At 24.8% G+C, this 25,971-nt stretch overlaps 2 protein-coding genes across 2 annotated transcripts; both read left to right on the top strand.

The window, feature by feature from the left end:
• Positions 1 to 1,483: 1,483 nt before the first annotated feature.
• On the top strand, positions 1,484 to 6,840 carry LOC145836594 (apelin receptor-like). Its single transcript, XM_082944386.1, has 2 exons — positions 1,484 to 2,366; positions 6,737 to 6,840. The coding sequence occupies exons 1-2, from the start codon at positions 1,484 to 1,486 to the stop codon at positions 6,838 to 6,840; spliced, it is 987 nt and encodes a 328-aa protein (XP_082800512.1).
• Positions 6,841 to 17,728: 10,888 nt separating this feature from the next.
• On the top strand, positions 17,729 to 24,020 carry LOC145835633 (uncharacterized). Its single transcript, XM_082943308.1, has 8 exons — positions 17,729 to 17,823; positions 19,205 to 19,366; positions 20,296 to 20,431; positions 20,636 to 20,899; positions 22,210 to 22,412; positions 22,478 to 22,567; positions 23,395 to 23,455; positions 23,892 to 24,020. The coding sequence occupies exons 1-7, from the start codon at positions 17,765 to 17,767 to the stop codon at positions 23,444 to 23,446; spliced, it is 966 nt and encodes a 321-aa protein (XP_082799434.1). The 5' UTR covers positions 17,729 to 17,764; the 3' UTR covers positions 23,447 to 23,455; positions 23,892 to 24,020.
• The last annotated feature ends 1,951 nt before the right edge of the window (positions 24,021 to 25,971 follow it).

Below are 25,971 nucleotides of genomic sequence, written 5' to 3'. Positions count from 1 at the left end.
TTAACAATATGAATACTATAATAAAACAACTTGATTAGCTTTATATTTTTACCAATTTACTTTGCTTTAGCAAGTAGTCGTAGAATTAAAAAAAAACTCAAATTGAATATATTAACATTTTGTTAATGAAGTTTCGTTGAATAAACTTTTAGTTATAAACCTACCTGCTTAAAAACAAAGAAAGATATTTAAATCTACAAAGCTAGTTAATGTTTGGTTTTTTTTATATACTTTTAGCTTTCAAGATCACAAATACAGTTCTCAACTTATAAACAACAATAATAATAAATACTACAAAACTGAAAACTTTTTTATTTTGTTACGAAAACAATATTTTATTCAAACGAGATCTTCAGTTGTTAATAAAACCTTATTCACATAGAATTTATTTGAATAAGATTTTAAAAACAATTGAAAATCTTGTTTGAGTGAAAGAATGTATTTAATTTTAGTTTTTTTATTAATTATCTATTCATTGTACCAAAAACATTATAGGAGATTAGTGTGAAAAACAAGTTTTGAATTAGCATAAAAATTACTGAATACTAATATATGATATATAGTTTGAAGTAAAAAAAGATGACTCGTTTCTATACTATCGTTTTCTCTATTGCTAGTTTTTTCATCGTAATTTCAAATAATTTACCTATCTTTGTTGACAATAATATTTACAAGCTATTTGGGTAAGGTGAGTTAGAGATAAGGGTTAATATTAAAAAGTTTTGTACAACATTTATGCAAATACCTCTTTTTTGCTTGACCCTTGCAATTAACAGACCTGAGATTAAACCGTTTAATAACACTCGTACTTATAAATAAAGTATTATGGTAGTTTTAAATAGTTTGAATAGGTAAAATGTAATTTTATTAAATTAAATAACGGTTACCTCAATATAATTATATCCACATAAAAAATAAGTAAGTCCTGGACAAGACGTTAAAAGGTATCCGTGGTGTGCGACTCGATAACCGAAAGGTTCTTTGTGCACCAGGTCCTAGGACTAAATATTTTAAAAGTCTTTTTTTTGGTCGTTCAATAGTAGCTTTTTATAGTCTTTTTTAACAGGGGTTAATAATTTTAATTGATAACGGGTCAAGTTTTTGTCTATGCAGTCGCTCGCGGACTGGACTTTTGTTTTTTAAGATACTACACAAAAATATATTCTACCAGAAACTAGTAAGTTTCTTAGTCAAGAATGTTTTTGTTTTGTTATTTTTAAATAAAATATAGAAATAGCACAAAAAAGGTTTTAGTATTAATTATAAGCAAATTTCATGGAGTCCTTCAAAAAATATTACTTAAAACAAAAAGAATAGTTATTTAAGTTATCACTTTTACAAAAGCAATAAAAAGTTTACGCTTAGTTAAATATAACAAACTATTTTATCAAACTTATTATAAAACTACAAATTCAACAATAAAAACTACAAAAAATAATATTGAAATCTTTTCAGATTATATATTTTTAAGCGCCACAAAAGTATGAACACATCTTTAATTGGAACACTATTTTTCGTCATATTTGCTTTCGGTCTGATCGGAAACTTGCTTCTCATCTGCAAACTGATTGGTCAAAAGCAAGGGTGGATCTCAACGATGACTTACGTCATCAACTTGGCGATCAGCGATTTGCTGTTCGTCTCAACCATGCCCTTGTGGGGATACACCTATCTGCACAACTTCGAATGGGTGTTCGGAGATTTGCTGTGCAAGTTGTGCGGCACCATACCTACCTTCAACATGTTTTCCAGCTGTTTTTTTCTGACTGCTATTGCTATAGACAGGTGGCTGGCTGTTGTGAGAAAGAACGGCCAGGTTTTACGCTCACCAAAAAATGTAAAGCTGGCGTGCGCTTTTGTGTGGGTGCTCAGCGGACTGATTGTCGCGCATCGGGTTCCTCTGATGAAGGTTTCAGACAACACGACGGCAACCAATGCCACTAAGGCGTGTGTGTTCTACATTGAAGTCGGGGAAAACAAGTTTTTCATCGCTGGGCTTTTAGAGTTTTTGTACGCAATGCTAGGTTTTTTTCTTCCCGTCAGCGCGATGATTTTTTGCTACGTTCAAATTATGCTTCATGTTAAAAAGAACTCTTTAGCGACATCTGAAAGATCGCCGCTCAACAGAGTTGTGATATTGGGATTAGCAATCATTACAGCTTTTATAATCTGCTGGTTACCCGGTCAAACTTTACGTCTTTACTCTTCATTAGGCGGCTGGTGGAAGCTTTCTGCTTTTAACGAAAACTTGTATAACAGTTTTTATCCGTTTACAATCTGCCTTGCTTGGTTGAACAGCATAGTAAATCCAGTTATTTATGTTTTCACTCAGCCGCAAATGAGAAAAAGTGTATGCGAGCTTTTTAGTTTTAAGTTTAATAGAAAAAACGATTATACTGCAAAACATAAAAACTGTTGCTTAACAGATTACAGTTTCAAAACCAAAAGCAACAAGAAAAAGGTATCGACAACCTTAACTAAAGTTTATTTTGAATCATCTCGGGCTGACAAAGTTTTGACACACAGAATTTAATCTTTAAAACATAAAGAAACAAGTATGATTTTTTAATGTTGTACGGATATTTTCATAAAAAAATATCAGTAAAGTCAATTTATCTGCAAAAGTTAAACAATTTTAATTATGTTTCTAAAATATACTTGATAGTTCTTTTTAAAAAACAAGTTTAAAAAACTCACTTGCTAATAATAATGATCTTATTTTAATCCTCTGTTCAAAAATACTTTACAACAGGTTCAAAGAGCAAAAAGTCTATCTGTAAGCGATGTTACAGTTACGTGAAGAAATTTTACAAACATTAAATCAGTGTTATGGAAATAGATAAAACATAAAATTTCAAAACAGCGCTTGAAAACTTGTTTCGAATATTATACAGTTGTGTAATGTAAGCCTTGTTCGCTTAAATTTAATTTTTAGTCAATCATTTTTATTTTAAAAAAATAGTATTTTTGCTTTGTTTTGATAATCATATATGTCTAATTATTATAAAACTGTAAGGTCCTAAGTAGTTACATTTTTATAAACCTGTATCGAATATCGATATAAATACTTTTGTAGAAAACTAAAAAAGTATTTACTAACATAGCAAGGTTTTTTTAAGTATTGCAATTAAAAATATATAAGTTTATATTACTTTTTCTTATTTTTTTAAAAACGTTTTAGAAATTTCAGAATTCTTTTTTCAAGTAGTAATATAATTTGAAAATTGTTTAGTTTTAGACAGTTTAAAAATAAGTTTAAAGTAGTGTGACATTTGAATATAAAATTTATACAAATACGAGTTTTGACATGTAGAAAACAAAGCTTAAGTAAGATATCTTAGTTAGTACTTTATTATCAATTAAACAACAGTTAAAATTAATCACGAAAATAACATTTAATGGAAAAGCAAAACTATTGAAAGTTTACTGACTAATATATTTTACTTAAGTTTTGTTTGCTACATGTTAAAATTTGTATTTAGTTTAATGCTGTATTAATACATCGTAATAACTTAGACTTATTTTTAAAACTGTCTAGTTACTAAATAATTTTCAAGTTCATTTATCACTTACGAAAGAGGTGTTGTAGAATTTCGAAAACGTTTGTAAAAAAAATTAGCAGTCTAAACTTTTATACTCTTAGTTGTAAATGGTAAATAAACAAATCTAATAAAATTATAACGTAGACAGCAAATTGTAAAGTTTATTGTTGGAAAAGCCTAATAATTTTATTTGTATAAACTTTAATATTCTTATAAACTTAGGTTTGCTAAAACTAACAATAGACTAATTTTCTATACTATTCGATGGAGCCTTTAAATACTTTAATTCGAAGCAACCTAAAAAAATCAAGTAAAAGACGATAAAATAAAAACATATATACATATACAGTAAAATCCAACCAAAACAACGTGTTACGAAACGTACACCGGCCTTTAGCATGAAATTTCTGCCAAAAAAAATCTTGCGCGAGTTGTTTTTTGTGTTGTGTAACAAACTGAGTTTTTTATAAAAACAAAGCTAGCAGTTTTATTTTTTTTTCGCAACATTTTAAATTCATTATTTATTCATTTCTAAAGTTATTCAAATCCTTTACTAGAACTTAAAAGCTTTTAATAAGTAGAATAATCAATACAACATAAAGTAAACTCGACAATAAATTTATTTTAAAAGACTAAATTGCCTATGTTCTTACGGTAGTCTTATATTTTGTACTTGTAATAAAACGTTTATTTTAAGCAAATATATTGTGTGCATATATATTGAGTATTTTTTTTTAAAAGAAACTACGCTTATTTAAATCAATTATCAGTTGATGTAGGTTAGTTTATGGATTAATTAAACTTGTTAGTTTTAAACATAGTTAATTTGGTAAAACTATAAACTATTTTTTAATTTTTCACTTGTGTATTTGTTTTTAACAATAAGTTTATTTATTTAACAATACTGTTTAAATTTTAAAAGATATCACGAAAAACTTTCTGAACAATTATTTTTTTTGAAAAATGATTCTTAAAACAACTTAATAGTTTTTTTAATTCAAATACTAGCTATTCAAAATTACTATATAGTTTTGAACTAATTTTTAGTCTTTAATTTGTTTGTTTTGTCATTATTTTTTTTGCGTTTAAACTTTACTACAAAAAATCAAATTAAATTTTTCTAGTGAGTTTATAGAATTTTTTATGTTTGTAAAGTACCTGTAAACAGTCTTTCATAAAAGTAAAAATTAAACTGTTTGTTACGTTACAAAGATAATGTAAAGTTTACTTAAGAGTACAAAATACTTTACTACTATTAACAATATTTTTTAAAATATGAACAAAGTGCTGAGTTTTTTGAAAAAAAAAGTCAACGAGCCAGCTTAAACATTAAAGTGTTTTCAAAAATATCAAAATGCAATTAACATACCGAAAACCAAAATCAACTAAATTCAAACAAAGTAAGTTACTCTGTTTAAAAAAGTTTTACAACCTGTTAACTTCTAATTAAATTAAGAACAAAGAAAAATTGGTTTCTTTTGAAAATAAAGCAAACCTTAAATTAAATTTATTCTTTGTAAATTAATAAAAGCAAATTGTACAGTAATCTTCCTTTATTGTACCAACATATGTTTCTGTGTGTTAACGAATCAACACAATTGAACTGGGTTCTGTAAAAAATAATTACTGTAATGAAAGATTAGAAGCATAGAATAAGGTAGGTGTATACATGTTTTTAATAAAATAAAATATTTTCGACAGATAATAGTTAATAATAGGTAAAATACTTAATACTAAACCGACTGTTATAAAACATATAATATTTGTGATTATTAAGCCTAAAATAAGTAAAGTAAACTAAAATACACAACAAAACAACAAATCATAATATAAACAAACAACTCACGTTAATGGAAAGAGTAACTGATTCAAATTTTACTGTTGTTAACGAATGAATAATTTTTCTAGCCACTATTTCTGTTAGTTTACAAAACATAATTCAAATAAACGTACAAATATATCAAACTATTGGTTTATATGTATACAAGTTATTTTTTATTTGTTGGTTTATAAATTAAAAAAAAAAACTATCCATAATATTTATATAAGGCCTGGACAGTATTTTATTTTTCATTTAATTGCAGCAACATCTAAATACTACCCATAATTTTCATGAAATCACATCAAATTATGGGCATAATTGATTGCAGCAATTCTACCCATAAAATAGTGCCCATAAAATACTACCCATAAAAAGACCTACCCAGGGTATTTCAACTATTTAATTTGCACTGCGAAGTTTGTTAATTTAGTTTTTATGTTTGTAATCTATTTTGAACAAAAAATAAAACATTAACCATTAGTTAGTGTATCAATAAATTTTAATAAAACTTAACAACGATGAAGACAATAAAAGTCACAGAAACTCGATGTAACATGTATATTATATATTAAATGTTTTTAATGGTTGAATCAAAATTATATACAATTAGGAAGCAGATTTAGTTTAAATGTAAAAATAGAAAATGAAAAATTTAAAATTTAAGGAAACAAAACGCAAACAAAACTAAACTTGTTATTTAGCTTACAAAGTACTGACCGATAATTAATTTACAGCGACATACATAAAATCACAATGACTTAAATTACATATATATTGTATTTGATAATTATTAAAATGATTGATTGATAAAGTAGCAGTCGAGTGTTTAAATTAGATATCCCATACAGATATTTTAAATATTTGATAAGTAAATTATGTTATATATGAAAGTTAAAATGTAAAACAACAAGGTAGTCATATGCTAAGTATAAACCTGCAGTAAAAAACCTACTAGCTCTCTTGGGCGTAGTAGGTAAAAAAGCACGGTTTATCTGTGATTTGAATACAGGCTTCCAATTAAACTTAGAACTTGACACATAAAGGTGTGAAGAACTACAGTCGGAGGGTAAAGTGAATATATGAAATGTTGGAGAATAGAAAGTGACTTGTGTGAAATAGATATATAAATAATAAATGAATAAAAATATATATCACTTAGGATATATAATTATACTAATATATGTTAAGTGAATGTGTGTGTGTATGTGAAAGGTAAATGAAAAAAATGAAAGGTGAGAAAGCGCCAAGGTGTTATTTGAAGAAGAACCGTCGGTTGTGTGCACAGTTGTTTAAAATATCACGTCTTTTATTTAGTAATTGTTTACTCTCTTCTGCTAAAATTGCCATTCGTTTAAGGTTGCATATTTAGCAGATCTCGCTCGCTCTACTGATGTTATTGTTGGCGTGGTGAAGGATGCTCCATTCCACTTCTGGTTTGGTTTCATACCTGTCGAAATGCTGCCAAACGAAATCTGACAATCTTGTGGTACTCTTTTTATTTACATGCTTAAAATTATACTTATGCCTGGTGTACCTATCTTTAAAGTGACCTCCTGTCGAACCAATATACACTTTATCCTTATTATTATCTTTAACATTATTATTACTTTTGTTATTATCTTCACTAACCTTACATTTAACACGCACCTTATACACAACATTTTTAATTAAGCCAGTTACCATGTAACGGACAGTTTGTTTTATTCGACTTACGAAAGTTACAATTTTTACTTTGTAAATTATGAATTTAAAAAAAAATATGTACTACAATATATTAACTTTATATTTTATACCGATATAATTTAGAATTTTTAGTCGTATACCATACCTTCTCGGATATGTACTCGCATAAAACACTGAGAACACATTTTTTTCTCGATATAGTAAAGAGAGGTTGTAATAGTGTACTAATACAATTTTAATTTTGGTCATCGTCTAACTTAAAAACTAGCGTTTTTTAAACTTTCAATTAGTGGAATGTTTTTATTTTATAAGTAAAATACACACAACTAGTAAAATTTTTATTTTACAACTAATAGCTTGATTTAAGTAAAGTCACTACTATGTTTTTAGTTTATATTTTTTACAATACTTGCCATTAGAAAATTCCATTAGGTATAAAAATTTTTTTCCAATTTTTCACCGTTTAAAGGAAAAAACGTAACATATTTTTTACAAAATCAATCTAAAAATACTGTGCTACTTTTAAAACATTTATACACGTTTTTTTTATGTATACTAGTGTAATAAAGGCTGGATGCTTTTAAACAATTTATTGTACTAAAAGAGCTGTTTTATTTTATTTATTACAAATTAAAAATTATTTACTATTCGTAGATATTTGTTTTTATTTTTTTAGAAATAGAAACGATAGTGTTTCTATGTGTTAACAAAAGTAGCTTTGCAATATTAATTAAACAACAAATTCGTTTAAGTTATATTTAAAAAAAAAAGTTCTTCAAAACAAAGCCAAGTAATCACTTATTAAATTACACTTATAAAAAAGGTATGTAAAAAAAACTTAAAGGTTTTTTACTGTAACATAGTAGTCTTAAACATGTTACTAGTCCTTATTCTATGAGCATATGTAATTATTTAATATATGTTCACGTCAAAAACACAATGTTAACACAAACTTTTGTCATGTAAAAAATTGGTATTTAATTTTAAATGACATTGAAAATTTGATACTAGTTGTTATAAAAAACAAATTATTTAAAAAACTATATCCAATTTACATGTATCAGTTATTTGACTTATTTTTGTATATGTAACTTTTAGCAGTTGCAAGGCTAAGCTCCAACGAGTAGTTTATACTATTTAAGTAGTTTACCGTAAACTGCTTAGAAGATACATTAAATATAGTTTCCATGTTTCTTAATCTTAGTTTGAAAAAGCTAAAGTTATTAATAATAAAATTTTTAATTATTCATAACGTTTGAATAGGTGCAACAAATTTATTTTTCTTAAAATTGTGAGCGGGTGTTTTGATAACTAATTTTTCTTTTTCTTACTCTGATAATTTTCCTACATATCATACATATCATCTTATCATTTATGTTTTGAAGTTTTTTCGATACATGGCCATAATAGAGACTTTTTAACTTTTAGTATTTAAAATTTTAGCAATAATGACCAGTTTATTAACCATTTTACCATCTTAGTCTTTGTTAACTGAAAATTCTTATACATTTTTATTTATATAAAGTTGCTTTTTGAGACATGTTAATTTAAAAATATTGAAAGTAAACTGTTAAAATTTTAATTATCGCAACTTTATTTTCATTTAACCCATTTCAATAAGCTATAAGTTTTTATTATGGTAACTAACTATGTATACTAACTTCTATTCAATAAACTAATGTAGGGATAGGCAAGTTAGAGGGGTTAAAGAAACCAGAAAAAGTATTGTGAACCGGACTTATTTAAAAAAGGTGTTTTTGCTGGCAATATAACTTAAACAGTTTACAATTTAAAAAGTTTGTAATAGGTTTTAAAGCAAACAGGTACGAAATGATTATTTGATAAGCACTAACATTTACTTATCTGCACATTTATAAAAAAAAAGTTATAAAAAAAGTGTGTTTTTGTTCTACGTTTTCTACCCCTAAAATATGGTGTAACTAACTTATATATCGTATATTACATATAGTTTTTTTTTTAATTAATTTTACTTTGCTTTATTACGGTTTGTCTGTTAATCAGGTCTTATTGATTATAAAAAAACAAAACTTTATAGGTAAGCTAATGTTTATTTCAGCTACACGTAAAATTAAAAAGTTACACACTAAAACTACTTTTTATTTAAAAAAAACATTGCTCAGATAACGTATAAGAAAAAAAAATTGTAATGAAATTCTAGATATAGAAAAGCTTTGGTATTTTGTAACTTTGTTTTACATCAAACAAACATAAGTTTTCACATAGCTTTAAAATTAAAAAAAAAAATTTCAAAATTTATCAAAACTTTATATACTGATGTAACAACTAATTTTTTATTTCTTAAAATATAGTACATAAAACCGTAATTTATTAAAATCAAACTATAATTATCAAAAAAAAAGTTATAGGGAATTGGTGTACATAAAGACCTCTCGATCATTGAGTTATACACCACATGCTTAAACTAAAAATATAAAAAGGCTAAAAAATATTTTATGACACTAGAAATATAAATTCTAACAAAAGAAAAACTTACAATAAACATCTGAAAAAAAAAAACTTCAAAACAACTAATTAACTGCGACAATTATTTTAGTAATTAATTTACATGAGTAAAACAATTACAACTAAAAACTTAAAAAACTAAAAATCAGTTATAGTACAACAAAATATTTAAGTAAATTTTTTTATGGTACAAATATGCTTATTTGAAAATTTTGATAAGCGTTCTTTGCACAAGATTTATGGAGTAAGAAAACAAAATGTTTAGAAGTAAACAAAATTGGTTAATTAACTTATAAATGAAATAAGAAAAAATTACAATTTATGTAATAGTTAAAAAAAAGATAGTGAAAATAAAGTTATAACTTAGGTCATACAGGTCAGTTAAATGTATCCCGCAAAGAAAAAATTTATGGTTTGCGATGTACTTTTGGCTAAAAACATACTTATCTGAAACCTAAAAAGAAGCATTTATGTGGTAAAAACTTACAATTAAGATCTAATTTTACAACTAGTTATTACTAGACTTTATCATTGCACATTGTATTACTTTTTTAGCTTAAGATAATATACTCTTTTACTGAGTAACAAAACTACTTTAAATAATTGAAGCACGTGGGAGACTTTTTTCAATAAGTGCGACCCGCAAGCAACTTAAAAAAATTAATTTAGTCTTTTAGTTACAAAAGTCTGCAGTTACCCTTTTTTTAATTAATGAACTAAAACTTTACAAATAATACTGCAAAAACAACTATGAAATTAAATAAATTAAGTATAATGTAACTTAATAGGTTTAAAAGTTATAGAAGAAAATTTATATTAAAATTGATAAAATTGGTGTTAAGTTAGTTTATCTGACAACTAAAATATAAACAGAAGTAGTCATAAAATACTAATAAACAAATCATCTTTTTAAATTTATTATATCAATATTTTTCCCGTATCTTTTTAATTTAGATGAAAGCTGAATTAAAATTTCTACAAACTTGTTGTTTCCTAGACCAACTTCAGAAAGCTCTTTTGTTTTAACAAATTTAGAAAATTAAACAATTAATCTTCACATTGTTTTTAACCTTTTAAACCTGCTATTCATGTAGTTCACTGAGCAACTTGGATTATTAGGGAGTGTTTATGAGTAGATGAATAAACTTTTTAAGGTTTCGTGTTGCTATTAGAAGTTAACATCATGTTTTTTGTTACATGATGTTATCGTCTTACATGAGACAACTAATATGTAGGACATACTTTTTTATTTCCGCAATGACAACTGAAAACGTATACAACGTAGAGAAATACGTGTATAGAAGATTTTTATCTAAAGCGGAAAACACATCAACCTTTCAGTTTCAAAACTACTGTTTGCCTGAAATCTGCAAATAAAACACGAGACGTTTAAAATTAAAGCTTTACAACTTTTTTTACTTTTTTTTTACTTTTTTCATTTTTATTTATTTATTAATTTTAAATGTGATTTGACAAATTTAAGAAATACTTTTGTTCTTTTAATTTCTATTTTTAAATTTACTTTGAGACTGTGTAATTAATCTAAGTTTTAATTTATTCAAAAACTAGTACTTACAACAAAAAAGACATTAATTTATTTATAACGTATTTATTTTAATAAAATTTTAAAAAATCTTAATCATACAAAATTTAGTTAAAACCTTTTTTTTTGAACAAGGGCTAAACGAAAATTTTTATATACTTTTCAAAATAGGAAAAAAAAAATTAAATCTAAATCTCTTCTTTAAATTGTAACTTTTGTTACAAAAACTTTTATTAATTATATTTGATTTTTTTTTACATTTACTCTACATTATTTTCAATTAACGGTTGTAAATGATGAGGAACTTCTATTAAGTTTATATTAATGTTTGTAAACTAGTATTATAATGTTTAACTATAAGTAACTTCGGTTGAAATCTACTTTAAATTTTTAAGGTAATTTAAAATTAACAAGTTTAAAAAAGTTTTTAAGATTGAGTACAACAAGATATTTATAAAAAATTCAAACAATTTTATTTTATATTAAATATCAAAAATGACATCACTTTTTTTAATAAGTTTTGTGCAAATGATTCCATTTTTTACAATAAGCACTACCAAAGTAAAATTTTGTCTAAGAAACGATAACTTGGTTTTATGATTTAGAAAGTACATATGTATGATCCCTTTATTTGTTAACTATATGTAATAAGTTTTATTGAACTAACGAAAATACTTATTTTATATTTAGATGTAAACTAGTGTGAGTAATAGTTTATTAAACACGGAATAACAATATAGCATAATAGTCATAAGAAAGAAATGCGATGATATAAATACTGGAGAAAAAGTGTCTTTTGTTCACCGAGCTAACCGTTCTGTTTTTTAATTTACCTACTGTCTAAATTTCAATTTTAACATTAACACAAGATAAATTTACTAAAAGTTTTATTTAGTGTTTCCAAAATCTTTTCAACTATTTTAAATTATAAATTTTGTGCATTTGAAAATACTTGTCTTACATTTATTTTACTTTTTGTATTAAAACTAACTATGAATTTTTTTAGTAGTGTTTTATATTTAACTGTTTGGAATAGTATTTCGTTTTTTTTTTAGGGAGTATATCTTTTTATAGAATTCTATGAATTGCCAAAAAAATTACTATACAAAATTTTTAATAACAACCAAAGATCACAATTTTTGTAAAAAAATATATCTTACTATAATACACAGCTAGTAAGAGCTTTATATAAAGAATAAAAACAAACTGTACTGTAAATTTAAATACATTATAGACTTCTTGAACTGTTTTGACAAAAATTTTATATGCTTACTTAAATTTACAAACTAGAAAATCTTAGTAATTGATAAAAGTATAACTACTGGTGTTACAAATAAAAAAGTTTTTTATACAAATAAACATTATTGTTACAAACATGTGAAAAATTATATCAAAGAAAGAAAATGGTGTTACACTATTTAATAGCTAATGTAAGTAGACCCAAAACTTATTGTTAAAGTTAATTAAAAGTAAATTAACATAATTGTAGCACACTAGGTTCTTAGAAAATTTTTGAACATTTTGATTTTATGCTCAACAAACTTAAATAATAATCTTAACTACACCTTGGAAAATTTCAAACTAATAGTAATTGAAAAAAAAAATCAAATAAACAAGCTAAGGCTTTTTGAAGAACTAAAGCTTAAATTATTTAATCAGTCTAAAGCAGGGATTAATATACACATTTTCATAATGACTACCTTAGCAAAAGTATAAAAAACTAAACACAACGCCTCCTTATAAATTATAGTTTAGTATTGATAGCTTTTTGGTTTATTGCTAGCCTTGAGAAACCCTGGTACAAATTGAACCAATAAAAAAATTAAAAGTTCTAAAAAATAAAAATAAAAGCCTAATTTATGCTGTTTTAGTTTATTTATTAAAGTATTAGCCTAGCTATTTACAACTAAAGCGAGCGTATGTAATTTAAAAACTTAAACTATTTATTAGCTGTCTTTAAATGGCATTCTTATTAATATAATAATAATTAATCTTGGACAAGCGTGGTGTATGACTCGATAACCGAAAGGTTTTTTGTATAAAAAGTCGTTAGACAAAACTTTTTGAACGTTGTTTTGTCGTTCAACAAACAGTAACAAGGGTTAAGCTGTCGGCTGAATGATTGGCAGAAATAAAAGGTTTGTTTTCTATCTGAAAACTGAATATGTAATCACCTGTTGTATTTTTCCTTAACATGTAATGCTCGAGTAATTTTTGTTAATCGTGCTGGCAAGCCTGGTTCACTGTTCATGATCTTTAAAAAAATATTTTTAATCAAACAAAGTTAATCTTATGATAAAACATATGCCCTTATTACAAAAGCAGCAAATACTTCAAAAGTATAGAACCTGTACATTTATTTTCCGAAGAAGATTACTTAGGTAAGAGTTGTCAAAATGCTAATGTTGCCATGGTGATTGAACACTGGAGTGTTATAATTTTTTTTTTTTAAACTAAAATTTCACGTTCAAGTAAATAAAATTCGTTTTATCACAAGTATGACCATGGTTAGTTTAAAACTATCTAGTTTTTACAATGATTTTTAGTTAACTTTGCTTTATAAGACAACTTTGCTCTAATTCTGACAAATAAAAGTTATTACAGGGGATTTTATTTTTTTAATATTTAGGACTAACTAACTAAACTATTTTATTACCTCTGTTCAAACAGTATTAAATGCACTGTCAGTGGGCTATATTGTTAAAGACTTACCTTGTTTTTCTATAATTTTGCCTAGTGCTGAACAAATTTTATATTCAATATCAATTATTTTGTTGGAAATTTTATTATTATCACCTATATCAACATTTATATACTACCAATATCAATCTGGAATTATAATATATTCCATGTCTACTTTAACAATAATTTTAGGCTAAAAAAAAATGATTTAAGCCTAATATGTTTGATATATAAAGATACTTTGTTTTAAACAAGCTATATAAATACATAGTAAGAATTAGTTTAAATTATTATAAAATAAAATGTTTGATCAATGTCATTTTAGAATATTATATTAGATAAAAATTAATGTATTCAATATCAAATAATCGCTTTATATTGTAAAGAAAAGGGATTAAATATTTAATTTTTTTTAGTTTATGATAGATAAATTGATTTTTTTTATGTACTTATAAAATATAATTTTTTAGCCTAAACTAATGGTTTAAAAAAGACATCAAATATAATATAATTTCAGCTTGATATTAGTGCAACATCATCCTAGGTAATTACCAAAAAAGATTGTTTTGAATTTAGTTATCAAAACTTTTTGTTAAATAACTATAAGGAGTAGATCTAAAAAGCTTCTATATGTATGTTTTGTGTTGAAATTTGATTCATGTTATATGGGCTTCAGATTGTGACGTGTGGTTCTTTTATTTATGAATGTTCTGGTAATGAAAGATTAGATTAATTAGTATATATTATTGAAGTAAATTATAATTATTGTTAACTTATTTTAATTGTTATCTTTTTGTTACTGTGTTAAATTTACAATAGTTCATTTTGTATATATAAACTTTATTTTTTATTAGAAATTAGAGGTCAAAATATGAAGTTAATACAATTTTATTATTTACTATTATTTTATAATTTTTTGAGTTTTTTGTCAAGTTAATACAAAATGTCCTGGACATGACATTAAAATTTTCTGGTGTACAACTCAATAACTAAATGGTTTTTTTGTACACCAGGTCCATGGACCAAACTTTTTGAGCATACTTTTTGTGGTTCAATAAACAATACTAACAAATTTATATATAAATTAACATTTTGATAATAGCAAATTATACAGTATCCTTTCTTTATTACACTAACACATCTTTCTGTGTGTTAATTGACTATCACACTTCAATGTAGCTATGAAATTAGGGAAATACTAATTCATTTTATTTATATATTATTATATTATATATATTTTTTAATATTATATATTCCAGTGAACTTGTATCGCTATGACCTTGTGTTAACAAAAGCTTAAATTTATTTATTTAAATAGTTATGATACTTATTGTTTTTTTTGATTTTATTATTGATAAATAGTATCTTTTTCCTACTTACAGTACTTCTTTATGTTATTTTTTTATAGAACTTGATACTTTCAATAAGATATTGGTTTATTTGAGTTTGCAACAGCTGTAATTGAGTTCACACTGGTGGCAGTGATCACATGATTGAATTGTTGATGTGTTTTTTGTTGAAGCGTTGGTGAATACTTACTTTTGGATTTGAGCTTTATGATTTTCCACACTTTGTGGTTTTTGGTGTTGAAATTTTTAACCCTGGGAAAGTTTGCCAAATGACGTTTCACAAAGGGAATTATTTTTCAGTTAAATAGATAGTTTTTTATTCAATTTATTAAATGGTTTAGGTGTTAAGGGCATAGGGGGGGTAAACACCCCTTTTTTGGTTTTTGATCTTATTTTATATAGTTTTTACTAAGCTACAAGATGTTTTTTACAGATTTAAAAAATTCAAAATAATTTTTGAGATATAGCCGGTCAAAGTTGGAGGCAACAATAGGATCCTTATGGGAGGCGCAAACTAAAACGGCAAATAAATAGAAATCACTAAAAATCTATCTCCTCCTACGTATTTTGAGATAACTACCTCAAATTTTCAGGAAATTTTCCTTGCCGTATTTAGAAAATTCTGTCGGAAGGAATTTTGAAAAATTATAAAAAAAAATTTTATAATAAAAAAACAAAAAAAAAACTGTTATTTTTGTTTATTTTTTATATAATTTTTTTAATTTTTATTTTTTTAAAAATTCCTTCCGACAGAATTTTCTAAATATATTAAGGAACACTTCCTAAAATTTTGAGGTAGTTTTCTCAAAAAACGTAGGAGAAGATAGATTTTTAGTGAAATAGTCTATTTTTGCTGTTTTAGTTTGCGCCTCCCATAAGAAACCTATTGTTGCCTCAGACTTTGACCTGTTATATCTCAAAAATTATTTTGAATTTTTTAAATCTGTAAAATGCATCTTGTAGCATAGTAAAAACTATATAAAATAAGATCAAAAACCAAAAAAGGGTGTTTAACCCCCCTATGCCCTTAATTTTAAAGGGGAGGTAGAATTACTGGTGATGACAAATTGCTTGCTTGACCTTCAAAAAACTTTTATCGTTGTTCAGGGAAGAGTGAGTCTAATGTTTTTATACCAAAAAAAAAGGAAAAATAGTTATTAGTTCTAAGTTATAATAAATTTATGAGTGACTAAAAACAAGGAGGGAATTTTACTAATAAACTTGAAAAAATCTGGAAAAGTATGTAGTTTTAAATATAAATTATTACATTTATTGACTGACTTTAAATTTTGAACAATTTTAAATATAAAATAATGAAGTTATGTTTAAACCAGAAATGATTAAAAATAAGAAAATTAATAAACTTCTTTTTTTATTTAAAAACACATTTAAAAAAGCATTACTGTATTTTTCAGTAATTTTATATTGTTAAGTTCTGTTTAATTTTAAGTTTAATTTTATACTAAACAGTACATACAAGAAAACTTTTACTTTTAACAGGGCTACCACTTTACCTGGAAACCTGGAAAAACCTAGAATTTGACAATTTAGGCAAAAAAAAACTGGAAAAACCTAAAAATTTAACAAATTTCACATGTTCAGTAGTAAAATTTCAATTTGACTCAAAAAATCTATAATCTAAATAAAATTTTTTTGCCACCATCAAAAAATTTTTTTATTAAAAAACATATTTAAAGTAGCTTTACAGTATCTTTTCAAAATTTTTATACTATTTAACACAGTTTCATATCTTAAACTTAACTTTAAACTAAAAATACACCCAAAAATGTTTATTTTAAAAACCTGGAAGAAATTTGGAGAACTTTTGAGATAAAAATAATCAAAGTTTGAGTGTTTTATAGGTTTCTTATAGAAGATGTAAACCAAAAAGATAAAAAAATCTTTTTTATTAAAACAAATCTCTCCCCATTAATCTACAATTATTGAGCAATAGGTTATGAAACTATTTTAGTTTAATTTTTAATAAGTTTTTTACAACTTGTGAAAACCATATTTCAAATTTGTTTATAAAAATTTGATTTAAATCAAAAAAAAAGTTTAAGAATAACCAAAGATTATTTATTTTAAATTATAATTTTTTCAAAGTTATGTTTGCTATAATTTTTTTTTATAGTAAAAAATTAAATTTTAAGTAAAATTTATTTAATTGTGTAAGTGAAACATTTTTAGTAGTTTTTTCTAAAATCCAACAAAGTTTGGCATGAAAAATTTATCTGCTACTTGTTTCAATAAGAAACTTTCTACAAAACATATTATAATTTACCCCCTCCACTGCCTAAATTCTACTTGAAAACATATGCATATTTGATTAGCTTTTTTCTATTCAACATAGTATCTTCCTTTCTGGTAATTAGGTTTATTTCACTGTATTTATTTAGTTTAAACAATAGTTTTTTTTAGGATTGTTTTCTGTAAATACTGTTTATATAAAAAAAGTTTTTGTAAGTTAGTATTTCCAATCTTTTTAACTTAAATATAAGCAATTGATTTAAGTATTTTTACTTTACCAAGTTATAAATCAACTGCAACCAACTTAGATTTAAATAAAAGTTATTACTCAAATAATTTAGATATTAAATTTTACAGTAATAGTATAGTTATACTTTTTTCAGATATTTTAATATTTTATTTAATAAATATGCCAAAACCTGGTGGTAGAGGGTTCACTGCAGGTGATGGAGATTGGACTTGTGAAAAGTGTGTTTTGTTTTCAATCATTTAAGTTTTGTTATTCGGTTAAACTACAAGAACCACCCTGTTTAAAGTAACACATGATTTAGTTTTAAAGTTTCAAATATAGATCAAGATTAACACAATTGGCACATACTCAGGATAATAAAGCTAGTTTATTTTTTTTAAACTCAGGCTAACTTATTATAGTTAAGATATTTTCCTAAATCTTATTCTAGTTTATTTGATTTATTTTTTTTTAACTTATTTTTTTCGTGTTTTTTTTTAAATATTAACTATGATACTGTTTTTATAATTTTAGGTGTTTAAGCTTGGTTAACAGTATTTTTTTGGTTTTCGGATTGTTTATCAATTTTCTCATAAAACCAGCAACCTCAGTTTACCTAGATGTAGCTCAGAATAGTTTTTAACTATTCAGACTAGCTTTTTTGATAAAAGTTTCACCACTGGACTAACTATTATGGTATCCTGGATATTCTTTTTAAACTTAACTTTCAGTTTGATATACAGAAAACAATATTTAGAATAAGAGTGCTTTAATTTTATATTAAGATAACTATTTTCAAGTGTTTAAAACTAGAAACACCATTCTATTAAGTAATGATGTGTGTAAACTATTTTAACAATCAGAATCTTAAATAAAAGGAAGTTATAGAGTGGTGTTATACTGTGTTTAGAATGTTGTTAAAAACGAGCTTAAACTAACTTTTATGTATATTATAATTTTGTACTTAAGCTAATTTTTATTTTAAATATTTTAATGCAAACTCAGTTTCAGTCAAAGACCACGTCAGTGCTTATATAAAAAATCTTATTCAAATAGAATCATTTGAATCAATTAATTAAGCAATTGAACACAATGTAAATTTAAGATGTCTATACTTTTTAAGTTGAAATTACTACGTACTTTTAATTTCCTTTAAAAACTTAAGAAGCAATTTACATCTTAATTTTAAAACAAAACCCTTCAAACAAAATTATTTTGTCTACTCAACCATTTTGTTTACTTCTTTGAATTTAAACTGATCAATTGTATGCTCTATTTATTTAGTTTTTAAAATTTTGAAACATTTTTATTTCAATGGTTAAACATTTGCTTTATTTGGTCAATTGTTATAGTTGTGTTATATTTTATTTAAGTGTTAAAGTTTAAAATTTATTATTTATTACTAGTTAATGTTATTTAACAATTTTAATCACAAGTTAAATACTGACAAGTGTGGACAAAAATTAAATGTCTCTATTTTTTTTTTAAGTACATTAAAATATTAATGGTATCCGGTTTTGTACTATTAGAATGAAACAATTGTTTCATTTTTATAATACTGTACTGATTATTTATAATTTCAACTGAATGACAAAATTAACATTAAATTTTTTTATTCAGATGTGACAATATAAATTTTGCCCGAAGAACAAGTTGCAATAGATGTGGAATTGACAGGCCAGTAGGGGTTAAAAGAATTAAGCACGGAGGATCTTTAATAGGAAAAAATGGTGCTGAAAAGAGCAATGGCCTCTTTAGTGCTGATGATTGGATGTGCAAAACGTATGAGATGTCTTTTATTTTAAGAATTTGAATTTAGCTACAATTAATTTTTTAGAGTAAAAAAATTAAAATCTTTTTATAAATTTTAATAACAAACTGTACAATAGTTTTCCTGTTGAGTTCAAACTTTTTACCCAAAAAGTGTTGTGTCAAAAGACAAATTTTAGATTTTTAATTTTAACTTAAAAAAAATGTATTGCTAGCCATGTATAAATAAACAATTTTTGATGTTCTTAGTATTTAATAAACTTAAACAATAAACAAAAAGAAAACGTTCAAAAATATTACAGTACAAACATTTCAAACATTTATTTTAATGTGCAGTTAAACATATTAATAGCTTCAATTGAAAGAATGTTTTAAATGAATGTTGATTTTGTGTTTTAGATGATTATATATCTATTTTAACATTATTGGCTTGTAACATATTGAAATTAGTCATTTTGTAAAAACAAACATCATGATTATTTGGGTTTGGAATTCCCATCTAGCTGGCACTTTTGTTTAAAGTTCGAACTTGAAAGGTGGACTCCTACTGTTTATCTTTTTATCAGTAGTTAATGTTATAAGTACTATCGATTTCGCTAAAATGTAGCTTTTTTATAAACAATCTTAATTAAAAAGTCAAGTTCTAACTTTCAAAAGAAAGTTCTAACTTTCAAACCAATTATATTATATTGGTTATATTGTTACACTTAGATTTTTACTCGATATAAAGTTTTGTATAAACCTACTTATTTTACTGTTATACTGAAAGTGCCTAGGTCATAAGGCTTCTCTATTGTTTACATAAGATAGAAAAAAGATAAACATGAAATTTTTTACTTCCAAGTTGCTGTAATACTGATTTTGAACATTACGCACAAAAGTATTTGTAATTTCTTGTGTTATAAGACTAAAATGACTCTAAAATTTTACATTATTTATAGTTGTGGAAATGTCAATTGGGCTCGTAGAAACGACTGCAACATGTGCAATGCACCAAAAGTTGGCATTCAAGAAGAAAGAACAGGACTTGGCGGAGGATTCAACGAAAGAGACGGGGTTGAATACAAAGAACCTGTTGTAAGTAAGCCTTATAATGAGGACATTGTTAGGTCGAAACATGAGAATGAAATTATAAAAAAACGACTATAAAATTTGTCCACTCCAAACGTAGTTCATCATTTCTTTGAAAACTTTAATAGTGAGGTGCATTACAATAACGCGTTCGTTATGTAGACACCATAGTTAGTTTTAACAGCTGGAAATAACAAATTATGTTTTCAGCAATCTGATGATGAATACGATGATTTTGGCCGGCTGAAGAAAAGCAAGAGGAAGAAATACGCGGAAAAAATCCTGCAGCAGTCCATACTGCAAACTGAAAATTTGGAAAACGAAGAAGATGATGATCGAAATCTGGCAAAATACGGATCTGACAGTGATGAAGACGGAGCAGGAGATTTGTCAAAATATGGAGAAGAAGAGGACGACGACGATGATGATCTTGGAAAATATGGTTCTGACTCTGACACCGAAGCCTGTAAAAATGTTTGTTTGGAAGTTTTAGCACCTAGTTGTGCTATCAGTTTGTTAATAATAGCACAACAGCAGAGTAAACTAGATAGTTTTAGTAAAAAATACTTTTAATACTAAGTTTTATAAATCATACTTAAATTAAAACCTTGTAATGTTTTAAAATATTACTGTTGCTAACAAATGACTTATAACTCCATTTTTATTTTTTTCAATCCTATTGTCCAATACTAATTGAAAGTATTTTTTTCTTTGTCATTAATTAACGTTTATGTGTAACACTTTAAAAAGACCATCAATGTTTATTTAATTTAATCAAAACATTTTTTTATAAATTTTTATTAAAAAAGTAAGTCTTTTTTACGAAGTAGTTTTTAAGTTGTTTGGTTACACAATTAATTATTTTTTCATTTAAATTAATATTTTATTTAACAATTAAAAAAAAAAAAAAAAATCATATGTTGTTTTTATAAGTGTATGTCGTTTTTATAAACAAACTAAAAAGTAATACTTAGGTTGAGAACTGTTTATTTGTAATAAACTAAAATAAACATAGTTGATGAAAAATCCTTACTTAAAAATAATAATTAATTAATTGTTTTTAAGTATTTATGTATTCGTTTATCTTTTACATAGATATAACTAGCAGGGGATTTCAAAGAGATATAACACTATTTTATTTATTTAATAGTTTATAAGCCAATTTATTAAAAGTTTGCAGTTACTTTTCTTTATTAGACTTTAAATATAATAATCTTAAATTAATTTATACTTAAATAGTGGCAAAAATTTACCTGACAAACTAAGTCTTGCTCAAAGAGCTTGTCAGAGCGTTAGATAAAATTTTCCGAAAAAAATATGAAAATATTGGATAAATTGAGTTTATTAATAAATAATTAAAAAATCAATAATTTGTATAATCATCAATTATCCAGTTTGTTTCTATTCAGCATTGGTGATTTTTTAATTCTTGTTTATCATGTTTTCTTTTGAAAACTAATACTTGAATTTATTTGCTTGTTGTGCTTTTTTATGTTGCTTGTATTATATGTTTTATTTAAATAGTAATTGTTACTCTCAAGTTTAATTTAACAAGCGTCAGACATATGCGATAAGTTTCTTAAAACAATTTCTTATTGTTTTTAATTTTTTACCATAATTTAACTTAATTCGAATATATTTAAAAGTAACAACTAGTCTTAAAAAATATTTCTTTAATTTTAGTGCATACTGCATATGAACTACTACATTTTTTCTTAAATGAATTAGTTATTAATTAGTTTAGAACAATTTTTATCAGCTCTGCACGATCCTTATTTTTCTAGGAGGCCACAGTGACTTCTACAAATAGTAGGAGGGAACGCAGCAAGTCGAGAAGTCCAAGACGCAAGAGAAGTAGATCTAGAAAAAGAAGCAGGTCTCGTAAAAGAAGCAGATCGCGTAAAAGGAGTAGATCTAGGAAAAGAAGCAGATCTCCCCGCTACAGGAGTAGAAGTAGGTCCAGAAGAAGGAGTCGATCTAGATCCAGGTTTTTAAAATGTTTTAAATATAACTTATAAACTGTGATTCAAGTTATAAACGAAAAACTCTTAGATCTCCCCACTATCGAAGACGCAGAAGAAGTTCTTCAAATGAAGATAGAAGGAAATACAGCAGCAGTAAAAAGCATCGCTACGATCGCAGGTTGATAAATAAAAGAAATATATACTAGTTGTATGAAATTTTATTATTGGGATCAAATTTACAATATATAAAAACATTTTTAAATTAATATTTTTATACTTACATTAGGCTGGGTTTTAAGTTTTTAGAGCCAAAGCCTATATAAGAACATATGTTATTATTTACAATTAGTTTTAGAGGTAATTTTGTTCCTCACACAAGATGCTACTGCTATGAAGTTTAAAAGAGTAATGTTATCAGTGTTGCAATATTTTCAGAAAATTTATTTAAACATTAAGGCAAGTCTGAAGTCTTTTATAAATAACAAACCGGATTTGCTAGACAAATTCCATCGTGGTTCACCATAATTTTTTTAAACTAAAACAATAAAAAAACCTGAACGTTAACGTAAGCTAAATTTCAATGGAATCGTTATTGTTTATAACTTATGTGATATATAACGAAAATAACAAGATTTCACATTAACCTGGGTCACCTAAGTTTTTTAAAATTTTTAACTAACCTGAGTAGCCCGAGTGAGTTGCAACTGTGATAGACATATTAGTTTCACACAAGTTTTTGCATGTTGTTTTGTTGACACTTAAATTTTTATATTTAATTATTTTAACTAGAATTTGTTTTACCGTTTTATTTGCTCATATAAATAAATCTAAATCGTTTTGTTTTTAACAAACTGTAAACTAAAAAGTACGTTTAAATAATGATTGCATAGTAGAAAAAAAATTATATTAATTAATAGGATAACGTAATATTTTTTCTGATATTATTGAAGTATACAAAAATAACTTTTATTATTGTAGACAATTTACATTAAGTTCGTTTTACAGGTCTCATTCCAGAGAAAGAGACTACAAAAGCAGTAGCAAGCACCGCAGATAAATTGTCGAGGTTTGGGTAATGTCCTGGATAGGACAGCTCGTAATTGTTTAATACAAAACTAATTGGATAGACATTTTTAATTTAAAGTATTTGATGAAGGCTAAAGTTACATACTTTTTAAGCAAAGTTAAGCTATAACAATTCATTTTTAAGCTTATGTTTTATCAAGTTACTGTAAAAATGTATTGAATTGTAAGTTTACAATCTGTAATTAGTAACAATAAATAAAGTAATTTAAGTGTTATTTTAGTAAGATTGCAAAAACTATTTTATCATTAACTAGGAAACTAAATTTAGTTATTTTTCGTTGTGTATACTCAATACTATAAAAAATTATGCATACTAGAGCAGGTCTATCAAAGGTAATTCATAAAGCTCTAGTTATGTAATTTTTTTTTCAATTGTGTAACATATGATAAATGCTTTAATAATACTTTTTTTTTAGACTGGAAAATGTTAACTTCAAAACAGAGTTGTAAGTTTTACTACGTTTTAAATTGTAAAAAAAGTTTTTTTTGTCTATTTGTAAATAAAAACTTGTGCTTTTAAAACCAATTATTTTTAGTTTAAAAGTTCTGTGAAATTATTTTTTATAGTTTTTTAGTTTGTTACTTTTAAATAATATAAACTATAGATAGATTTTACAAAGCTATTGATATTGAATAACTTAAATGATTTATGTATACAACAGGCAAACTTGTTTTGCAAATAAGTCTAACTTTTATTATTTTTATAATTACGTAATATAAAAAGTTTAGAGTGTATTTTAAATTCTAAGTTATTGTATTATCTTAAATTTTTTGGATTCAAATGTTTTTGTTATGTTCGAATATTTAGTAGTCGTGTGCAAACTGAAGCTTTTAAAATGATCACTTAGTTATTGTTTTAGTGAACTTTAATTCACAATAAAAGTGTTTTGTATAATTGTATTATCTATTTGTTGAAATAGTTAAAGTAGTCAAATGGAAACTCTGTAATTGATTCAAATAAATAAGTTATAATAAATACCTACAAGTTTATCAAAAACAACCGTTTAAGTTCTTAAATACTTTTAAGATAAGTTTTTAAAAATTACTTATTTTAAACAGTCATTTAAGACAATCTTTTAAGAAATAATTCTACTTTTCGATAACTCTAGTTGAGTTTAAACATAAATTTTATGAGAAATTGTATTTAAAAAATAATCATTCTAAAATAAGGGAAAATTTGAGTCTTTTTTTTCTTGACTAAAAATTTTTTTAACACAACAATTCCTTTGTTCTTTGTTCTTAAGATTTTTTTTACGTAATTTTTTAGCTAAATGATTCAGATAAAATGAGTTATGATTTTTTTTTAGTTTGGGTTTATTGGGTCGGTGCTAGATATCATAGAAAAAATGGGACAGTTTGGCTTTTTTAGTTCTCGCAACATATCTCAAAAAATACATATATTTTTTAACTATTTAAAAAATTTTTTTAGTTAACTACCTTCATTGGTGAGTGAATTTGTTTTTTATATAAATTTAGTATCTATTGAGATATAGGCCATTTATGATTTTTTTAGTTTTATCTTTAATATTAGGGTCTTAATAGTTAGTGAAAAAAAAATTATCGGGAAAATCTAAATTCACTCACTAATAAATATATTTTTGCTATAAATTAAAAAAAGCTTATTTTAATCTTTTTTTTAATATGTTACAAGAACCAAGAAAACCACAAAAGAGTATAAATGTTTCTTAGTTCTTGCAACATTAAAAAAGTTTTAAATAAGCAATTTTTTTTAAATGTTTAACAAAAATATCTTTTTTGATTTTCTTTGAATAAGCAAGTTGACCCTAATATTAAAGGCAAAACAGAAAAATGGGCTATATCTCAATAAAATTGAGTTTAAATAAACAAATTCACTAACCCATTTAGTTAATTTATTAAAGAATATTAAAAACAAAACATAATTTTTTACAAGTTGATCTTATTTTAAAGAGTTTTTTCTAAGCTTGAAGATGCTTTTTATCGTTTTAAAAAATTCAAATTATTTTTTGAGATATAACTAGTCAAAGTCGGGCCGCAAAATAAGTTCCCTATGGAAAGGGAAAACTAAAAAAACGAAAAAAGACTATTTTATTTAAAATCTATCTCCTCTTACATTTTTCAAGCAATATTCTTTAAACTTTCACAGTCTAATCTTTATACAATAACAAAAAACATTACTTTGGAATTAAAATTTTTTTTTGTAAAAATATTATTTTTTTTAATTTAATTTTTCTTTTAATTTTTGTGATAAAATTTTTAATTTTTTACATTATTAAAATTCTACAGTAACGTTGTTTCCTTTTAATATGAGGAACTTTTCCTGAAAATTTGAAGAAGATTGCTTAAAAAATGAAGGAGGAGATAGATTTTTAGTGAATTTTTAAGTATCTGAGAAAATTGACCCCGAAAAATTTGCTGTCCGTACGTATGTATCAGAAACTTTTTACAAAAAATAAAATATCTCAAAAGATAAATGATATTTTTGAATGCTATAAAATCAGGCTTGTAGTTTGTTAG

This window comes from Thalia democratica, chromosome 5 (assembly GCF_965202585.1).
Source record: "Thalia democratica chromosome 5, ktThaDemo2.hap1.1, whole genome shotgun sequence".
In the NCBI taxonomy this organism is placed as follows: Eukaryota; Metazoa; Chordata; class Thaliacea; order Salpida; family Salpidae; genus Thalia; species Thalia democratica.
The sequence above is the reverse complement of the archived record's forward strand: the minus strand, read 5'-3'. Positions and strand labels throughout refer to the sequence as shown.